Consider the following 15,894-nt stretch of genomic DNA (forward strand, 5'->3'; position numbering starts at 1 on the left):
AACGTGAGTAATGGAAAAAATGTGGAATCACATTTTTACCTTTAATTATGGGAGCCTACTAAAAAGCAAAACAGGTGTTTAATTTTGAGTTTGTAGTTTTGGTTTTGGTTTGTTTTTGGTCTTTTGTTAATATGTGGTGTATGAACCTCAGAGAAGGATCAAAAGAAAGGGAGAGATACAGAACTGATTAACTCATTTTTCATGGTCATCGATGACTTTCCTGAAACTTTCCTTGCTCTATGAGGTTTCTAAATCAAGAGAAGCAGGAATAGGCAGAATTTTGAGTGCAGTTTCTGTAGGTTTTGTTGTTCTGGCTTTGTTGTTGTGGCTTTTGTCTGTCCAGCCTTGTTTCCAGGAATAAATTCACAAAGTATGATGTGAGTTCTACTCTATGAATTAGGCACTGATGTGGGCCCTAATGACAAAAAGATATATTAAACAATGTTTTGTCTTGGAGGGCTTCTTACCCATTTTTTGCTTAGTCATTCTTTCTCAACATAAACTTCATAAATAACTATTTATCAATTCTACCTCCTTTTAAATCCTTCTGTAAGGTTTTTCATACTCATTTTATTTTTTTAATTTTTTTATTGTTGTTCAAGTACAGGTGTCCCCATTTTTCCTCCCCTGCCCTGCCCATTCCCCTCCCACATTCAATCCTCCCCACCCCACTTTGTCCTTGTCCATGAGTCCTTTACACATGTTCCTTGACTTAACCCTTCTCCTTCTTTCCCCCCTTACCCCCTCCCTCCCTGTGGTCACTGTCAGTTTGTTCTTTATTTCCATGTCTCTGGTTCTGTTTTGCTCGCTTATTTGTTTTGTTGATTAGGTTCCACTTATAGGTGAGATCATATGGTATTTGTCTTTCACCACCTGGCTTATTTCATTTAGCATAATGCTCTCTAGATCTATCCATGCTGTCATGAAAGGTAGAAGTTCCTTCTTTTTTTTCTGCTGTATTTTTTTCTTTCTGTATTCCACCGTGTAAATGTACCACAGTTTTTTGATCCACATGTTTACTGATGGGCACTTAGGCTGTTTCCAGCACTTGGCTATTATAAATAACACTGCTGTGAACATTGGGGTGCATAGGTTCTTTTGAATTGGGGTTTCAGGATTCTTAGGGTATTATCCCAGCAGTGGAATTGCTGGGTCAAAAGGCAGCTCCACATTTAGTTTTTTGAGGAAATTCCATACTGTTTTCCACAGTGGCTGCACCAGTCTGCATTCCCATCAACAGTGTATTAGGGTTCCCTTTTCTCCACAACCTCTCCAACACTTTTTGTTTGTTGATTTGCTTATGACAGCCATTCTGATCAGTGAGAAGTGGTATCTCATTGTGGTTTTAATTTGCATCTGTCTGATGATTAGTGATGCCGAGCATCCTTTCATATGTCTCTGGGCCCTCTGTAGGTCCTTCTTGGAGAAGTGTCTGTTCAGGTCCTTTGCCCATTTTTTAATTGTCTTCCTGGTGTGGAGCTGTGTGTGTTCTTTGTATATTTTGGAGACCAAACCCTTGTCTGATGTATCAGTGGCAAATTTGTTTTCCCATACAGTTGGTTCCCTTTTCATTTTGCTGATGTTTTCTTCACCATGCAAAAGCTTTTTATAAGTTGTGACACCATAAAAGTCCTAAAGGAGAACATAGGGAGGAAAATTTCAGATATTCCACCTAGCAATATTTTCACTGATATGTCCCCTAGAGCAAGAGATATAAAGGAAAGAATAAAAGAAATGAGACTACATCTTCTTACTCATTTTAAAATGCAAACGAACACCTTTTATATACATAATTTTTGTGGATTTAAAGCCATCTGGGACAATATTTAAATCATGTTTCCAACACAGTTGGTCACTTGCTCTCCTCCAGTATTTTTGTTATTTTCTTCAATTAATGTGGGGTAGCTTCTGTTGTGGCCAGTGAATTAAGGACTTGGATTCCAATTCACAAAGGTATGAAGGCACAACAAACCTCAAATAAGTAGAACTAAGCAACTTAAGTGCCCATCAGCAAATGAGTGGATCAAAAAACTGTGGTACATTTACACAATGGAATTCTACACAGCAGAGAGAAAGAAGGAGCTCCTACTCTTTGCAACAGCATGGATGGAACTGGAGAGCATTATGCTAAGTGAAATAAGCCAGGCAGTGAGGGACAAATACCATATGATCTCACCTTTAACTGAAACATAATCAACAAAAGAAAAAAGCAAACAAAATATAACCAGAGACACTGAAGTTAAGAACAATCTAACAATAGCCATAGGGGAGTGAGGAGGGGACAGTGGGGAGAGGGGTTTACAGGAACTACTATAAAAGACACATGGACAAAATCAAGGGGGAGGGTAAGAGTGGGGGAGGGAGGTGGGTTCGGCTGGGGTGGTGTGGAGGGATGGGGAAAAATGCAGACAACCATAATTGAATAACAATAAAAATTTTTAAAAAAGAAAGGTCATATCTCTATAATTAAGCCTACTAGATCTTATTATGACTTTAGAACAGTAATTAAATTACTTACTGGATTGCTATTATTTAATTGTTCAGACCAGGAAGCTGGATGCCTTATAGCCTAGAGATAAAAGAAGATGGAAAATATATTAGCATCAGATTTGAGAGGTGCCCCAAGAAGCAAAACCATCTCCCCTAAGCCAGGTGCAATTGTGACAGAAGACTCATTTGTAGAAAAGCATTCTCGATATGGCCCTTTCTAGTATTTAGTTTGAACATTGTAAACAAACCCAAGAAGGAAATGATGAAAAGGTACTAACAGTTTGTCACAGTTATGTTATTGGATCTTTACTATCATGGGTGTAGGGGGGATGATATCTCATATGGGGTGCATACAAAAAGAAGGAAATGGCAGACAGTATGGGAGGGACAGTACCTCAAAAGGAAGAAGGGGCACAAAAAGAGGAAAGATATTTGAAGACAATCTTCACCCTTTGTGGTATTCAAACAGGCAAACTTTAAAACCCTGTATTATATTTATTACTTTTCCCCAGGATGTCAGAAGTTTTCACTTCTGCGATGGAATGTCATTTATATTACCACTTAGATAGAAACAAGTTTATCTGGAATCACAACAAATAAGTGAGCAGGGATATGTCAGTTCATTCCTCGTCCTACCTCCTCGCCATCACCCACTACCACCCCATACTGTCACTGCTGTATCCCCTCCTTTTCTCCCTCCCTCTCCTTCCCTTTCCAGTATTAAGAGTGTCTTGTCCACTTCACTTGTCTTTCCATCAATGCCTACTTTGTAGATTTTATTTTTATTTTTTTTTGTCTAAGAAAGAACATGTACTTGAACAATAACAGTAGTCCAACCTCACTTACCAGCTGAGTGGCTTTGAGCAAGTTGCTTATCTTCTTTGAACTTTGACTTTCCCACCTCGAAGATGTGAGCGATACCATGTCTTGAAAGGCCTGTTTTAACGAACATAAAGGACAGTGTGGGCATAGGGGAGAGGGAGAGGGTGCCTAACTTCACCCTTTCTCCTTCTTGTTCCAGGTAATGGAAATAACAGAGAAAAAAAGGGATGTTAACCATATGGGAATCAGGGATCCAAGAGAATCATAGCCCTCTGGCAGAACCAGGCAAAACATCTGGGGGCCTCTTCCTCCATCCCTGTAGACCAGACTGTGGGCTCACCAGCTGTGAGCTAGAACAGATAGTAGAGACCCACTTGCTCTGTTGGAGTCAGGCCTTGCCTTGTTTTTTTAAGAAATGCAGCCTTCAAAGCATTCAAGGCCGTAGAGTTGTAGGTCTTCTATGTCACAGGGCAGGCAGGTTTAAGAACTTGCCTAATGACCATTTTCACATTAATTTTACCCTCTCACCTTCACAAAAAGGTGGCAATGAAAGTCACTTACTTGTCAATCAGAATAGTCCCCACTTATATCTCACAGGCGAAGAGCAGTAGAAAGGGAGAGGAGATGGGCAGAAGTACCTCATTAACACGTCCTTGGTGTTTCCTTTATCTTTGAGGAGAAACAGAAAGGCCAGATGAAAAACACACAGCTCCTGTCCTCAGAAACGCATTTAAGCACACTGATCATCGCTACAATATAATGCACATAGTAGACTAAATACGTAAAGATTAATGCCAACACTTATGTTTGAAATTCGATCCCTTTTGTTCAGTACGTGTGACCATGAAAAGGCAGAGAGTATTACTAAGTTTTCCTTATATATATGTCTTATTTCTTTCAGAACCTCAGAAGCTCCTTACAGGTAAGAAGTTTATACAGGGTCTGGCAGAAATAACACCACTTTTTATTGCAAAACCTTTTGATTTTATTTTATTCTTTTAAAAGATTTTATTTATTTATTTTTAGAGAGGGAAGGGTGGGGGAAAGTGAGGGAGAGACACATCAATGTGTGGTTGCCTCTCGTATGCCCCCTACTGGGGACCTGGCCCACAACCCAGGCATGTGCCCTAGACTGGGAATCGAACCAGTGACACTTTTGTTCTCAGGCCAGCACTTAATCCACACCAGCCAGGGCACAAAATCCTTTACAACAAGCCATAAGTATGTAATTCTGTAACATAACAATATCACATTCAAGCACACCATATGACATTTTAGGTGAAATGTTCAAATTAAAACTATAAATTATTACACCCGTATTATTACCCTACCAACCACACTCAAGCAGGTGTTACTTCTGCCAGACCCTGTACAACTACATGATACTTCCATATGCCAGCAGACAACCTGAGCACAGAGTACTTAATCATAACAACATGTTAGAATAGCATCATAGTTTCTATAGAAACTCGAGCAAGAGAGGCTGCTTCATTTGTCAGGCATCACCAAATAGGTAAGAGTGGAAAGAAGAATCCAGGCCTCCTCAAAGTTACTCATGTTACCTTTATTTTTAAGGGTGGAAAGGAAAGGAAAATGAGACAGGAAATAGGAAAAAGTAGGCAAAGATGGTAAAATTTATATCAAAATCAAAATCATGCTACAAACTGGCCTCAGGTTTGACCCAGGTAAGTCTGTTCACTCCATTACCACTGCAGGTTAATCTAACATTTCTCACCAAGAATCATTTTACTAGGGAGAGCCCTCTGTAGGGAGATGCTAACGGGAGTCTGCACCTGGCAGTCATATATTATGTATCTAATGAGCAAATGATGTGTTTAATAACTGTACTGTGAAAATAAAGCTTAAAACAGTAAGTCCCTGCTGAGGCTGTTCATCTGCACCATATGCACACTGCTGGCCATCTCAGAACTCCAGCATCACTCTTATTTCCCCCCTTAGTGGGTCCTGCTGCGCAGAATAACATTAAAACCAAAGCAATGCTCACTGAATTAGTTGTGCTTGTATATCAGTGTCAACCCATTTATTTAGCCTATCAACATCATGTGTTTCACCCAAGGGTCACCCGAAACACTTGTGTTCAATATGCACCCTACGTAGGGGGAAAATTATAGCCCTTTCAGACTGAACATTTACAAATTTAAATTTCTCAATGAGTCATGTGTCATTTAAACTCATAGTAATTTAATGCTGATTTTTAGTTGAACTCTGTTTTTGCTTGAAACACAAAAGCAAAACAATGATAGTTCTGGGGTTTTTTAAAATAATTTTAAGAAAAACTATAAAACATTTTTTTCTAGAAAATACCAGTTTAAAATCCAATTATTTTAATTTATGAGTTAACCTACTGGAGATTTCTTTGGATTCATTTTTACCAATGGATTAACTAAAATTTCTTTAATCCTTAGGAGAAGAAATCTGAATGTAAATTTCAGTATAGTTAGAATAGCTATTTTTTCCTTCCTTATATAATTTTGATAGTTAATAGCTTAAAGAAAAAAATTGTTTAACCTTTATAGATATAAAAAATCAAGCCCCAAAGAAATTAAGCTATTGGGCCAAAGTCACAAAAATAGGACTGGGTCTCCTAAGTCTCAGGCTAGGACTGTGCCTCGATATTTGGATATTGACTTGAGCACTCATTCTGTCCTTGGGATTCATTGTGTAGATCCAATATACCTTATTATCATGGGGGAAAAGTAAATAACATAGGAAACCACAAACCTTTTAGAGTAAAGATGAGCTTGGTCTTCGGGATTGGAACCCCTCATCTCTCCTTCACTCGCCTTCCTCTCAATGCAGCATGGGTTTTCTTGCTCACGTTCTCAAAGTCAGTCTTCAGATTTGACAGCGATTACAGGGAATCTTGATAGCCAGGCTAAGATTATATTAAATTAGCAGTTGGGAACCATGGAAAGGATTCTTCTAGTTTTTATCTTTCCTTTTCTTTTGCCTTGATATATTGCTCTGAAATTTGTAGAAGTTTCATTTAACTTACTTTTTGACCAATTACCAGTATAAGTGCTGTCCTCCAAAGTGAAGGAGTCAATATGAAGTCTTCTCTGTTGGCTACTCCCTAGATCTACAAAAATAGAAAAGGCTGTCAAAAATTATATCACTTCCTGACTTTGAAGAACAGGAGTTTAATACCTTAAAAAATGTTGTTTTGTTTTGTTTTTTTCTAATTGCTACTGTTTTCAATTCATGGCTTTCTACCAATGTGTCAAAACACCACTGGGCCAGGCAAAGGCTATGATGCCTTAAAGGAACTTATGCAGGTGAAGAACACAAAGAAGGTAGGCGGGGCTCCAAAAACAAAGTGGCTTTTAAACTCACTTCTGAGGGCAGTATAGAAAAGGTCAGATAGCAGTGGAGGAAGTGGGACAAAGCCCCAGGTGCAACTGATATCCAGAAAGTTTCAGTAGGAGGAATGGACTCTGAATAACTGGTTTCCCAATAGTAGCGATTCATCAGCAGGTGAGGGGAAGCAAGACCATTCTCATTGTCCTCCTCAGATCAGACTGAACTCCCAGCTATCACTTACTTATCCAAATGAACATACTCTATGCCATGAGACTGGTTATTTGATATGAAGATATTTCTTTGGTTTCAATGCTGTATGTATAAAATGGATTCAGAATTTAGCCTTTTGGGGAGACCACTGGTAAGGTCTCAGGCAAGAGGTAAAGGACTCAGGCATGTGTCATAGACTGGTGGAAGAAGAGGATGCAGCTTAGAAATCAGGACAGGAGCCGGTGACCCATGGTGAACTGCATAAGTGAAGGAAAAGGCACAGCTTGGTAAGTTTGTAAGGGGTCAGCCTTCACCTGTGTCCAAGCTTAAAGCTTCTGAGGTTCAAAGTAGAAAGTGCTGAATCTACCCAGATACCAACATAAGTCCACCATGTAGGTCAGAGTTGGTGCACACCCAAGAGCTGAATCACAGTGTCAGCATCCCAATACAGGAGGTTTTAAAACATCTGTTCCTGTCTACTAAGGGGTAATTTTGAGACCTAAGTTGTCTTATTGGCTGTTGATAACTCTCTCCTGGGAAATTTCCCTTGTAGTCTTTTCTTTAATTCCCCATTTAGGAAAAGGAAGAAAAATGTTAGACAAACCTTGGTAATATGAACTCTAAGAGACTGTTCAAATTCTCCTGTACTGGAATTTTATTGAAATTAATTCTTCCTTGATCTCTTAATCTCCAAGGACCTCAGTGTTTTCTTCAATAAGATAAAGGGAAGGTCATTAGGTGAACTCCAAGGGCCCACGAGGTTCTGGCATTCTAAATTTCTTTGAATGTGTGAATGCTACTTGAGAAAAGGCAGTCGCTTGAGGTTTAAACACATTGTACAGACTTTGAGCCAAAACAATGTCTTCAATTCCTTCTGCAAAATGCACTGTGTATGGCATAATGTTCAACACTCAGTAAGTTCTAAATGTATAACTATTGTCTGGACACCAGAGACAATCAATTAGTATAACGATCTTCTCTTTAATGGGTTTGAGTAATGGTGCTCTTCAGGCATAACCTGCGTCTTATTGTCATAGTACAAGTGTTTCAGACACAGTGGGTACACTGTGGATCTACCCAACTGTTTAGGATCCTGGGCAGAAAATACATCATCCAAATATGCTTTTAAAATGAGAACTGTAATTCCACTACATGCAAAACTACCAAAAGAATAGTCAAATATTAGGAAATTATGTAGAACAGTGTGATGAATTCTAAAATAATGCTCTATTCTTATATATTTCCTAGTATAAAACTGGCACAGGCCTGCTGGAATTTCCTACATAGTCAGCTCTGCTCATGCTATTTCCTTTTCCTTGTGTCGCTCTCTTTGGAGATATCTATGTTAAATGAACTGCTTCACGATATATGTTAAGACACACATAGTATATGTTTGGTGAAGGGTAAAATTATAAATTTTTCATAACTAGTTTAACTTTAAAAAATTGAAAATAAATAAAATAAGTAGCTTCCATCATCCAAGAAATCTAGTGCAAATTGTAGCAAAAAATATATGTAAAAATAAAACGTCGGCACAGGAAGTGGTATTGAAATGCAGCTGCTCTATCAAGCACAGGACAGAAGAGACAGCTCATGGAGTGTGCTAGCAGGAACAGCTTCCCATGGCACTAAAGCTAGATGCAGGTTTCAGCAGGACATTGCGAACATTCTAGAAGGGAATATAAAAATAATTCAGAAAATGCAACTCAAAGTGGGAGTTCAACAGAGACATTCTCAAGCGTCACCAGAGCTCTAGGAAAATTCCTCTTTAAATTCTGCTTGCACTTCACTAATCGTCTGCGGTATTAATGTGAATTATACACACTGAAGCATCTGGAGAGCATTTTCATAGCATCACCTCTGCCAGGGTTTTTACTGCCTGCCTTAGTATCTGGGTTTACAACTGAGTTGACTCCGGAAACACTGAGCTTATGGTCAGAGGCTGAAGAGGAGAGGATACAGGGGGACTGAATGCACGAATGGTTTGTTCACATCCAGGGACGACCAGCTGGAATGACAGTCTCTAGAAGAAGGAAGGTTTGCAGAGAAAATTGGTAGTGGAAACTGAACATATATGACAAATCCAAAATGACCCGTGTAGTAGAAGCCAGTATCAATTTTATATGGCTATTTTGTTTCAGTCCAACAACCTCATTTATCACATTACATTAATAATGTTTATTCAAATTGTACTGTATAAATATATGGAAGACTTGGAGCTTGTATAGATCACCCTCTAGTGACAAATGATTCCAATTGCAGACTTTTGATTCTTGAAGTTGAAGAAAAGAGTGAAAGGATATAAATACGAAGGAATCACATGCTGGGCCATGGTATGAGAACAGGTGCTTTTGTTGAGATTTAGCTATTTTGCCTAGCCTATAGAAAATTGCCAGGCTACTAGACTGTTTGCATTATTTATTTCCCAATAAACAAATGCCCCCTATTTCTATGATAGTAAAATAATTTTTGAGCCCTCTTGCTTGAATTATGTTTTCTAAAGTATGGTCAAAACAACTCACAAATTTTTGCCCTCAAATGTGTGGTATGCCTTCTGGGTCATTGGTACTCGAATATCATCACTGATAATACAAGAGAAAGGAGGCAAACTTCTTTTTTATGATTTAATTCAGTACCTTCTCTGCTTAGGGCTTGGTTACAATGCTAACAATGACAAAAGTCCTCAGGTACAGGAGGTATGCTAACCTTTATCAAATTTTCATTGCAGGCTATAGAGACAGAGTGGTATTCTTGCTATAAGCCAAGCAGGATTCATAAGGCAAATTTCAAACTCAAAAGGAAAATGTACCATTGTCTATAGCAGTCAGAGATGTCATCCAGGAGAAACTCAGCAGAACCTTAAATGAACTGCATGAACATTGGAATGTATTTTATTCAGAGAAACTATGCTGATCGAGACAAAATAATATCTTCCTTTTTTCCCAAAAGAAAATTAGTAATGAGATTCTATCGGGTTAACTGTGGAGGACTTTTTTTTTTTAACTGTAACATCTAGTATTCATTTGTAGACCAGAGCAAGGATTTCTTTAAACCACACAAATATTACACAGTACTATTAAACAATTTAGGGCTTACAACGGTGACTTAGCACAGGGCTTTCTGGCCCAAAGCTGAGACTGGCACCAAATGCGCTCACCTGACACTTTATAGGGTATGATGCACAATCCAGAGCTCCCAGGCAACCTTCTAGTGTGATTTGAAATCCAGTTGAAATTACATATGAGTGGGGGAGCTTCCTCTAGAGACGCCTAATCAGAATCTGTCTTCCATTTAGTAGAAATAAAGCATGCTTGTTCATTGTGTCAGAATTCATCTCTAAACTACAGAATGAACAATAACCTAAAATCAGTGCCAACTCCCTGGATTTGGCTCACACACTTGAGAGATTGATCCCCAGGCTGTTTTATCTGTTACTTTTCATCACTTTGCATTTTCTATTTCAGGGCCCACTCTTCCTAAGACTCATGTGAAAACAGCCTCTCTTGGGTTGGCCGGGAAGGCAAGATCTCCTTTGCTTCCTGTGTCTGTGCCAACGGCCCCTGAAGTGTCTGAGGAGAGCCACAAGCCGACAGAGGATCCAGCCAATGTAAGGGCACCCCTGAAATTCCTGCTGAAATTGCCGCGTTGCGTGAAGCAGGGATGGGTGCTGTGCAGTTCAGTCTAACCCAGCCAGCTCTCTCCATTAACCGTACCCATTGTACTGATAGCACTTAAGGTTGTTTGGTTCTTTTTTTCCTGCACTTGAATATGAAGGGGGAAAAGATGATGGAAAAAACAAAAGGTTAGAGTCATCCCATTTGATCAATAATTTCTTTCTCAATGTTATGGTTTTTAGTCTATAAAAAAATAAAATCTTTTAACTTCATGGAAACCAAGACATCTAGGCATGTATATATGTGTGAATGTTTGACAGAAGTGTGTTACATAATTAACATACTTTTGTATGCTTCACAGTGATTCAAATTTATAAGAACCTAATCCACTGTGTCAGAATACAGCTGATTACTGCAATATTTGCTTAGTCTCAGGGTTGTCGGCCATGTCTCACATCAGTCCGAACTCCTAAGTTTCTGTGTCTCATCTCATAGTAAATCGTGACAGTTGGCCCATTTTTGCTCACATGGTTCACTCTAAGGAGTGACAGCCAAAGGTATCATAGGAAGAACAGTAAGATTCTACATGAAGGAACATACAAAGATGGGTAGTCTGTAGAAATATAATGTGACACATGTATGTAATTTTAAATTTGCTAGGAGCCACACTAAAAGATGTAAAAAAAATAGGTGAAGTTAATTTGAATAATGTTTTTACCTAATCCAGTATTTCTAAAATATTATTCTCTTACTTTTTTATCATATTTGTCCCATTACTATTTCGTCCCCTTATACCTTCCTGTCCTGCAGTCACCACACTGTGTCCATGCCCCTGAGCCCTTTTTCCTTTTTTCTCGATCCCTCCACCCTCTACATCCCCCCCTTAGCTGTCATCCTGTTCTCTGTCTATGATTCTGTCTCTATTTTCCCCGTTCAGTTTGTTCCTTAGATTCCACATATGAGTGAAATCATGTGATACTGGTCTTTATCGCTATTCACCTGCACTAACTGTGTGTTCTCGTTCTTTCTGTAGGTGTATGAGCAGGATGATTTGAGTGAACAAATGGCAAGTTTGGAAGGGCTAATGAAACAGCTCAATGCCATCACAGGCTCGGCCTTTTAACACGAATTGCCGAATAGATGAGACGAATTTCCCAGGAACTTCACAGCGTACCAATTACCCATTGACAGCACACCTGTGTCCAAGAACTCCAACCAGCGTACAACCCGACCACCGGGACCACTCAGTTCCAGAAGATCCTGAAGCAGTTCAGAAGAAATAATGGCCCTTTCTTTCATAGGCAGCAGGAATTCAAAAATGATTACAATGGGGTCTTTAAACAAAAGCTGAGATCCATCTTCACTGCACTGGCAAAGCCGAAGCTGCTAGAATAGTCCTGGGCCTTTTTCCACTACAATGATCTCACTGTCTAATGCTTACATTCCCCTTCATCGAGGCCTGTCCTTTTCTGATGTGTAGGTCTAGTCTTACGAAATGCAAGTGCATTATTTAAGCCTGAACCATGCCATGGCAAACCAGTGTGAGCTTACTCTTTTGTTTTCAACTTACAAGTACAAAGTACCCACGGGAGTTCTCTCACTACACAGCACCAAAGGATTGGATGTTTCCTGACAGCACAAAAAGTAAATAAGCAAACAGATGAAAGGCAGCAAATGCTTGTGTTCTATAACGCAGTCATTCTGTCTTGCCCAAGCGGTGGATATTAGCAAGTGGCTGATATTAGCAAGTGGCTGTAAAACTCACCTGTCTTAGCAAGTATTTGTCAATCCGCCCTTGGTTAACATTTATGTCTGGAGAGCAGGGACATAAAAATCTGCACCCGATGGCATCCTGCCAGCAGCAGTCCCTTTCCTGGAAGAGGATACCATATGTGGTCTTCTCAGACACGTGGTAATTCTGTGCTTAAGCTCATAATAGGACACTTTTCAATATGGGTGGCTTTTACGCCATACCACACTGTGATGACATTTCAAAGCTTCACCAAGGCCATCTTCCTCAGGAGTCTGGCTAGAAGAGTTGCCCCTCCACCCAGTCCCTCCCTGAGTTATTCTTGGCCGCCAGCCTTGGGCAAGGTGGCCAGCTCTACACATTGCATGGCTTCCTGACCAATGTCCCTGTAACCCTCTGTGGAACCGGCAGGACCCCTGAGAACAGGCCCTGAAGAACGGAAGGAAAATGGAAGGCAGTTTCAAACATTTCATAGGTGATGTCACTTCCACCAACAGGGTCCTCACTGGCTTAGAGTGGGCAGTGTTTGTAAGTGGCAACCAGTGGGCCCTATTACCTCCTATTCCCCCCACCCACGCCTGCAGCCTCCCGCTTCCCACCAACCCCCTTCCCCGAGTCAGAGGAGTGAGAGAGAAGAAGCAGAGGGGAAGAAGTCATTCAACACCTCTGACACATCTTAACTCCAGGGGCTGCTTTTCAAAGCTGCATCTTCATTGTGAGCTAGAATATTAAGCTTTCATCGCCATGTTCATCTACATTCTGGAACTAGGTGAAACTAAGAGCAGTTGGAGTGCACCCTTTTGGTTTCTGAGTTTCAGCTGCAGTTGGAGTTAATCCTTGTTTATGCAGCCCATCGCCAAAAGAGAGCTAGTTTGCATATTTATCAGTTAGGCGACCTGAAAACCCAATAGGAGTTTCAGCCGAATTAGTCCTTTCAGCTCTGCCTTTGATTTCAAGCTTGAGTAGGTCATAATTTTAAAAGAGCATGGAAGGGATAGGATCTTTACAACCTAATAGCTCCTTTTATTAGGTGGGTAATTATATATGAATCCCTGAATGAAATATTTTGAGCAAAATGGCACTGTAACAGAAGTAATAATTCAGATTATTTTTTTACAGTTTTCTGTCGGGAAGGAAATCTGATGTCAAACAGAGGGCTTGTTCAAGTGGTTCATTAGAAAGTCAGGTCCATTTGTGAAATCGCTCCTTCAACAAGAGTGCTCGTTCAATTTGCTGAGGTTTTCTTGAAGTCCTTCTGAAACGCTACGTGACGTTATTCCATGGGGCAGGTTGCCCTTGTTTAACATCTGGGGGCTTAGGTAGACAACCCTCCACTGACCTGGAATAAGGCATTTCATAACACAATACTAAATCTTACAGAAAGAACTTATTACTTCAGAAAAGACAATGTTCATTAGTCTTACCTTCCTGAGGTCCTTGAATGGCTCCACCTTTCCAGTATTCACAAACAAGGAACATTCTCTCAAGGCATCTGACATCCAAGGAAGGTCGTCCGGAATACTCAGTTTAGAATAGGCTGCAAATCTCCGACTTCAGGGACTGAGTCGCACCCTCAATCTGTAGATGGTATCTGGACAAACAAGACATCTAGCATTTTTACAAAATTCTAGACTCTTCTAACCAAGGTCAATGACCTTGGGAAATAACACTGTTTAAAATACAATGAAAATACACATTGTTTTCAGTGGGAGGTATATTTCTGATGCACGCTCTTGAAACTTTCTTCACTAAACAAACAGTCATTCATTGTAGTAATTATTGGCAATGGTAAGAAGTTTTAGGTCCATGCAGTGAATGTAGAGAACTATCCATTTAAATTGTTTCGAGAGACTCATGGGATTTACCTAATGGTTTCAATATGCAATGACATGACCACAACCCTTGCAGCACTCTGTTCCCCCCCCAATAGTTCACATATGTGTACAACTGCCTGACCAAGTTTACAGGTAACTTTTAAATGTCCCAATCTCCTGATCTCTTGACAAGGAGAAATCTGTGAATCCGGCAAGATTGCCTCAATTCTGCTCCTACTCTGAGTCGAGCTCATGACATACATACAGGGCTCTTAAGCTCATAAATCTCTCTGACTCCCGTAGGGCGATGCTTGACAGCCATCCAGCAATGCTGTCACCTGGACTCATTTCTCCCTGAAAAAGAAGAAAATAAAACTTGGCAGGGCATGCTCAGTTCTCCCCTGCCCTGTGCTAACTCTCAGGCAAGGGCCATCTCTTGAAAATCTTCAGTAATTTTCTTTTATTTCTTACTGATTAAGAAAACTATTTTCTTTCCTCCAGAAATTTCTTTATTTATTAAACTCACAAGAACACAATTCCAAGTGCATAAAGCACATTTGGATGATGCTGTAGCCAAAAGTTAAATATTTCTCAGTGATTCATGTTCAGTAAGAAAACAGTCATAGCTACCTCTATGTAGAACAGAGTTATAAGCTTATAGACTATTTCAATAATGGAACTTTACATTTGGGTATTATAAAATGCACACTCAATTGAACCATCTGAAGAAAAAAAGAAGCATATCAAGCCTTGGTTCTCAATGGCTTTTCCGATAAAGACTCTTTAAGTACAATTCTTTCTAGAAGTTTTTATAGCCTGTGCTTGAAGGTGGTTGCTATTTTTTTTTACCCACCCTTTTGATTCATCTGACTTTATTTAAAGATACACCTTCATGTTGTCTTCTATTTATTTCAATAGAGTATCTCACACATGGCAGTGTAATTCCAACAACAAGTCACCTGTGAAGAGACCACCGTACCATTTCAGATAAAATTGTATCCCCGTCTCGGATTTCTCATGATTTTTAGAATGTCTATCTCTAGACCTTGAGACAGGAATAAAAAAAATAGAAAAATACCCTTGTTTTAGAAAACAAAATCATCAAACCTTTAAATACATGTGGAACCAGATTGCTATTCCTCCCCCCGCCAACTTACTTCATGCAACCGCAGACAGCCTCGAAGGCCAGAGGTTAGCACTCTGGCTTCTTTGTAACCAGGTACACAACACGGGGCCCACAGCGCCCTGGAGTGGCAGATGCTGTCATATACCATATTTTTCAGACCAGAAGACACACTTAGGTTGTAGAAGAGGGAAATAGGAAAAAAAATTTTGAAGCAAAAAATGTGGTAAAATATTTAGTAACATAAATAACGTAATATTTCACCAATGTAAATGTAAGCTACATTTGGACTATAAGACACACCCCCATTTTCCTCCCAAATTTGAGGGAAAAGTGCGTCTAATAGTCTGAAAAATACAGTACTCAGACCTGTAATCTCTGACTTCATCATTTTCAATGTAACACTTTACTCGCAATTTGCATTTCTCTAGTAACTTTCGGAAGTCACTTTAATAATGTACAGAAAGGCTTTCCACTGGATTCTAATGTTTTCAATTAAATTGGCTACTTTGGAAAATCATAGATAGATGTTTTGAGGGATATTCCATTCCATCAAGAACGATGCACTCCAATGCCTCACAGTAACTTACTTTCCAAATAGCTGTTTCCAAAAGGTACCAATTCTGAAAAGAGATGCCTGAGTATTTCCTGGTCAGTGAGATTATATAGGAGACCAAATACCACACCCGCACCAGCAGGGGATTATCACTCGTGCTCTCCACTGCTGTTGCTGGGTAACGCTCACTTGGC

The 15,894-nt window shown here is 39.7% G+C and overlaps 1 protein-coding gene and 1 long non-coding RNA gene across 3 annotated transcripts in view; one reads left to right on the top strand and one right to left on the bottom strand.

Moving 5' to 3' along the window:
- Positions 1-13,497, top strand: part of DCC (DCC netrin 1 receptor) — a 995,961-nt gene extending 982,464 nt beyond the window's left edge. For both annotated transcript variants that reach the window (XM_024580416.3, XM_045188039.2), the window contains exons 28-29: positions 10,308-10,450; positions 11,491-13,497. In XM_024580416.3, coding sequence (XP_024436184.2) covers positions 10,308-10,450; positions 11,491-11,580 — 233 coding nt within the window. In that variant the 3' untranslated portion in view covers positions 11,581-13,497. The remainder of the gene's footprint in view (positions 1-10,307; positions 10,451-11,490) is intronic.
- On the bottom strand, positions 1,277-6,197 carry LOC139440310 (uncharacterized). Its single transcript, XR_011650443.1, has 5 exons — positions 6,055-6,197; positions 3,874-3,981; positions 3,337-3,426; positions 2,519-2,569; positions 1,277-1,632 (listed from the first exon to the last, which is right to left on the bottom strand). It is a non-coding gene; the product is annotated as an uncharacterized lncRNA (long non-coding RNA).
- Positions 13,498-15,894: the final 2,397 nt, after the last annotated feature.

This window comes from Desmodus rotundus, chromosome 10 (genome assembly GCF_022682495.2).
Source record: "Desmodus rotundus isolate HL8 chromosome 10, HLdesRot8A.1, whole genome shotgun sequence".
Classification (NCBI taxonomy): Eukaryota; Metazoa; Chordata; class Mammalia; order Chiroptera; family Phyllostomidae; genus Desmodus; species Desmodus rotundus.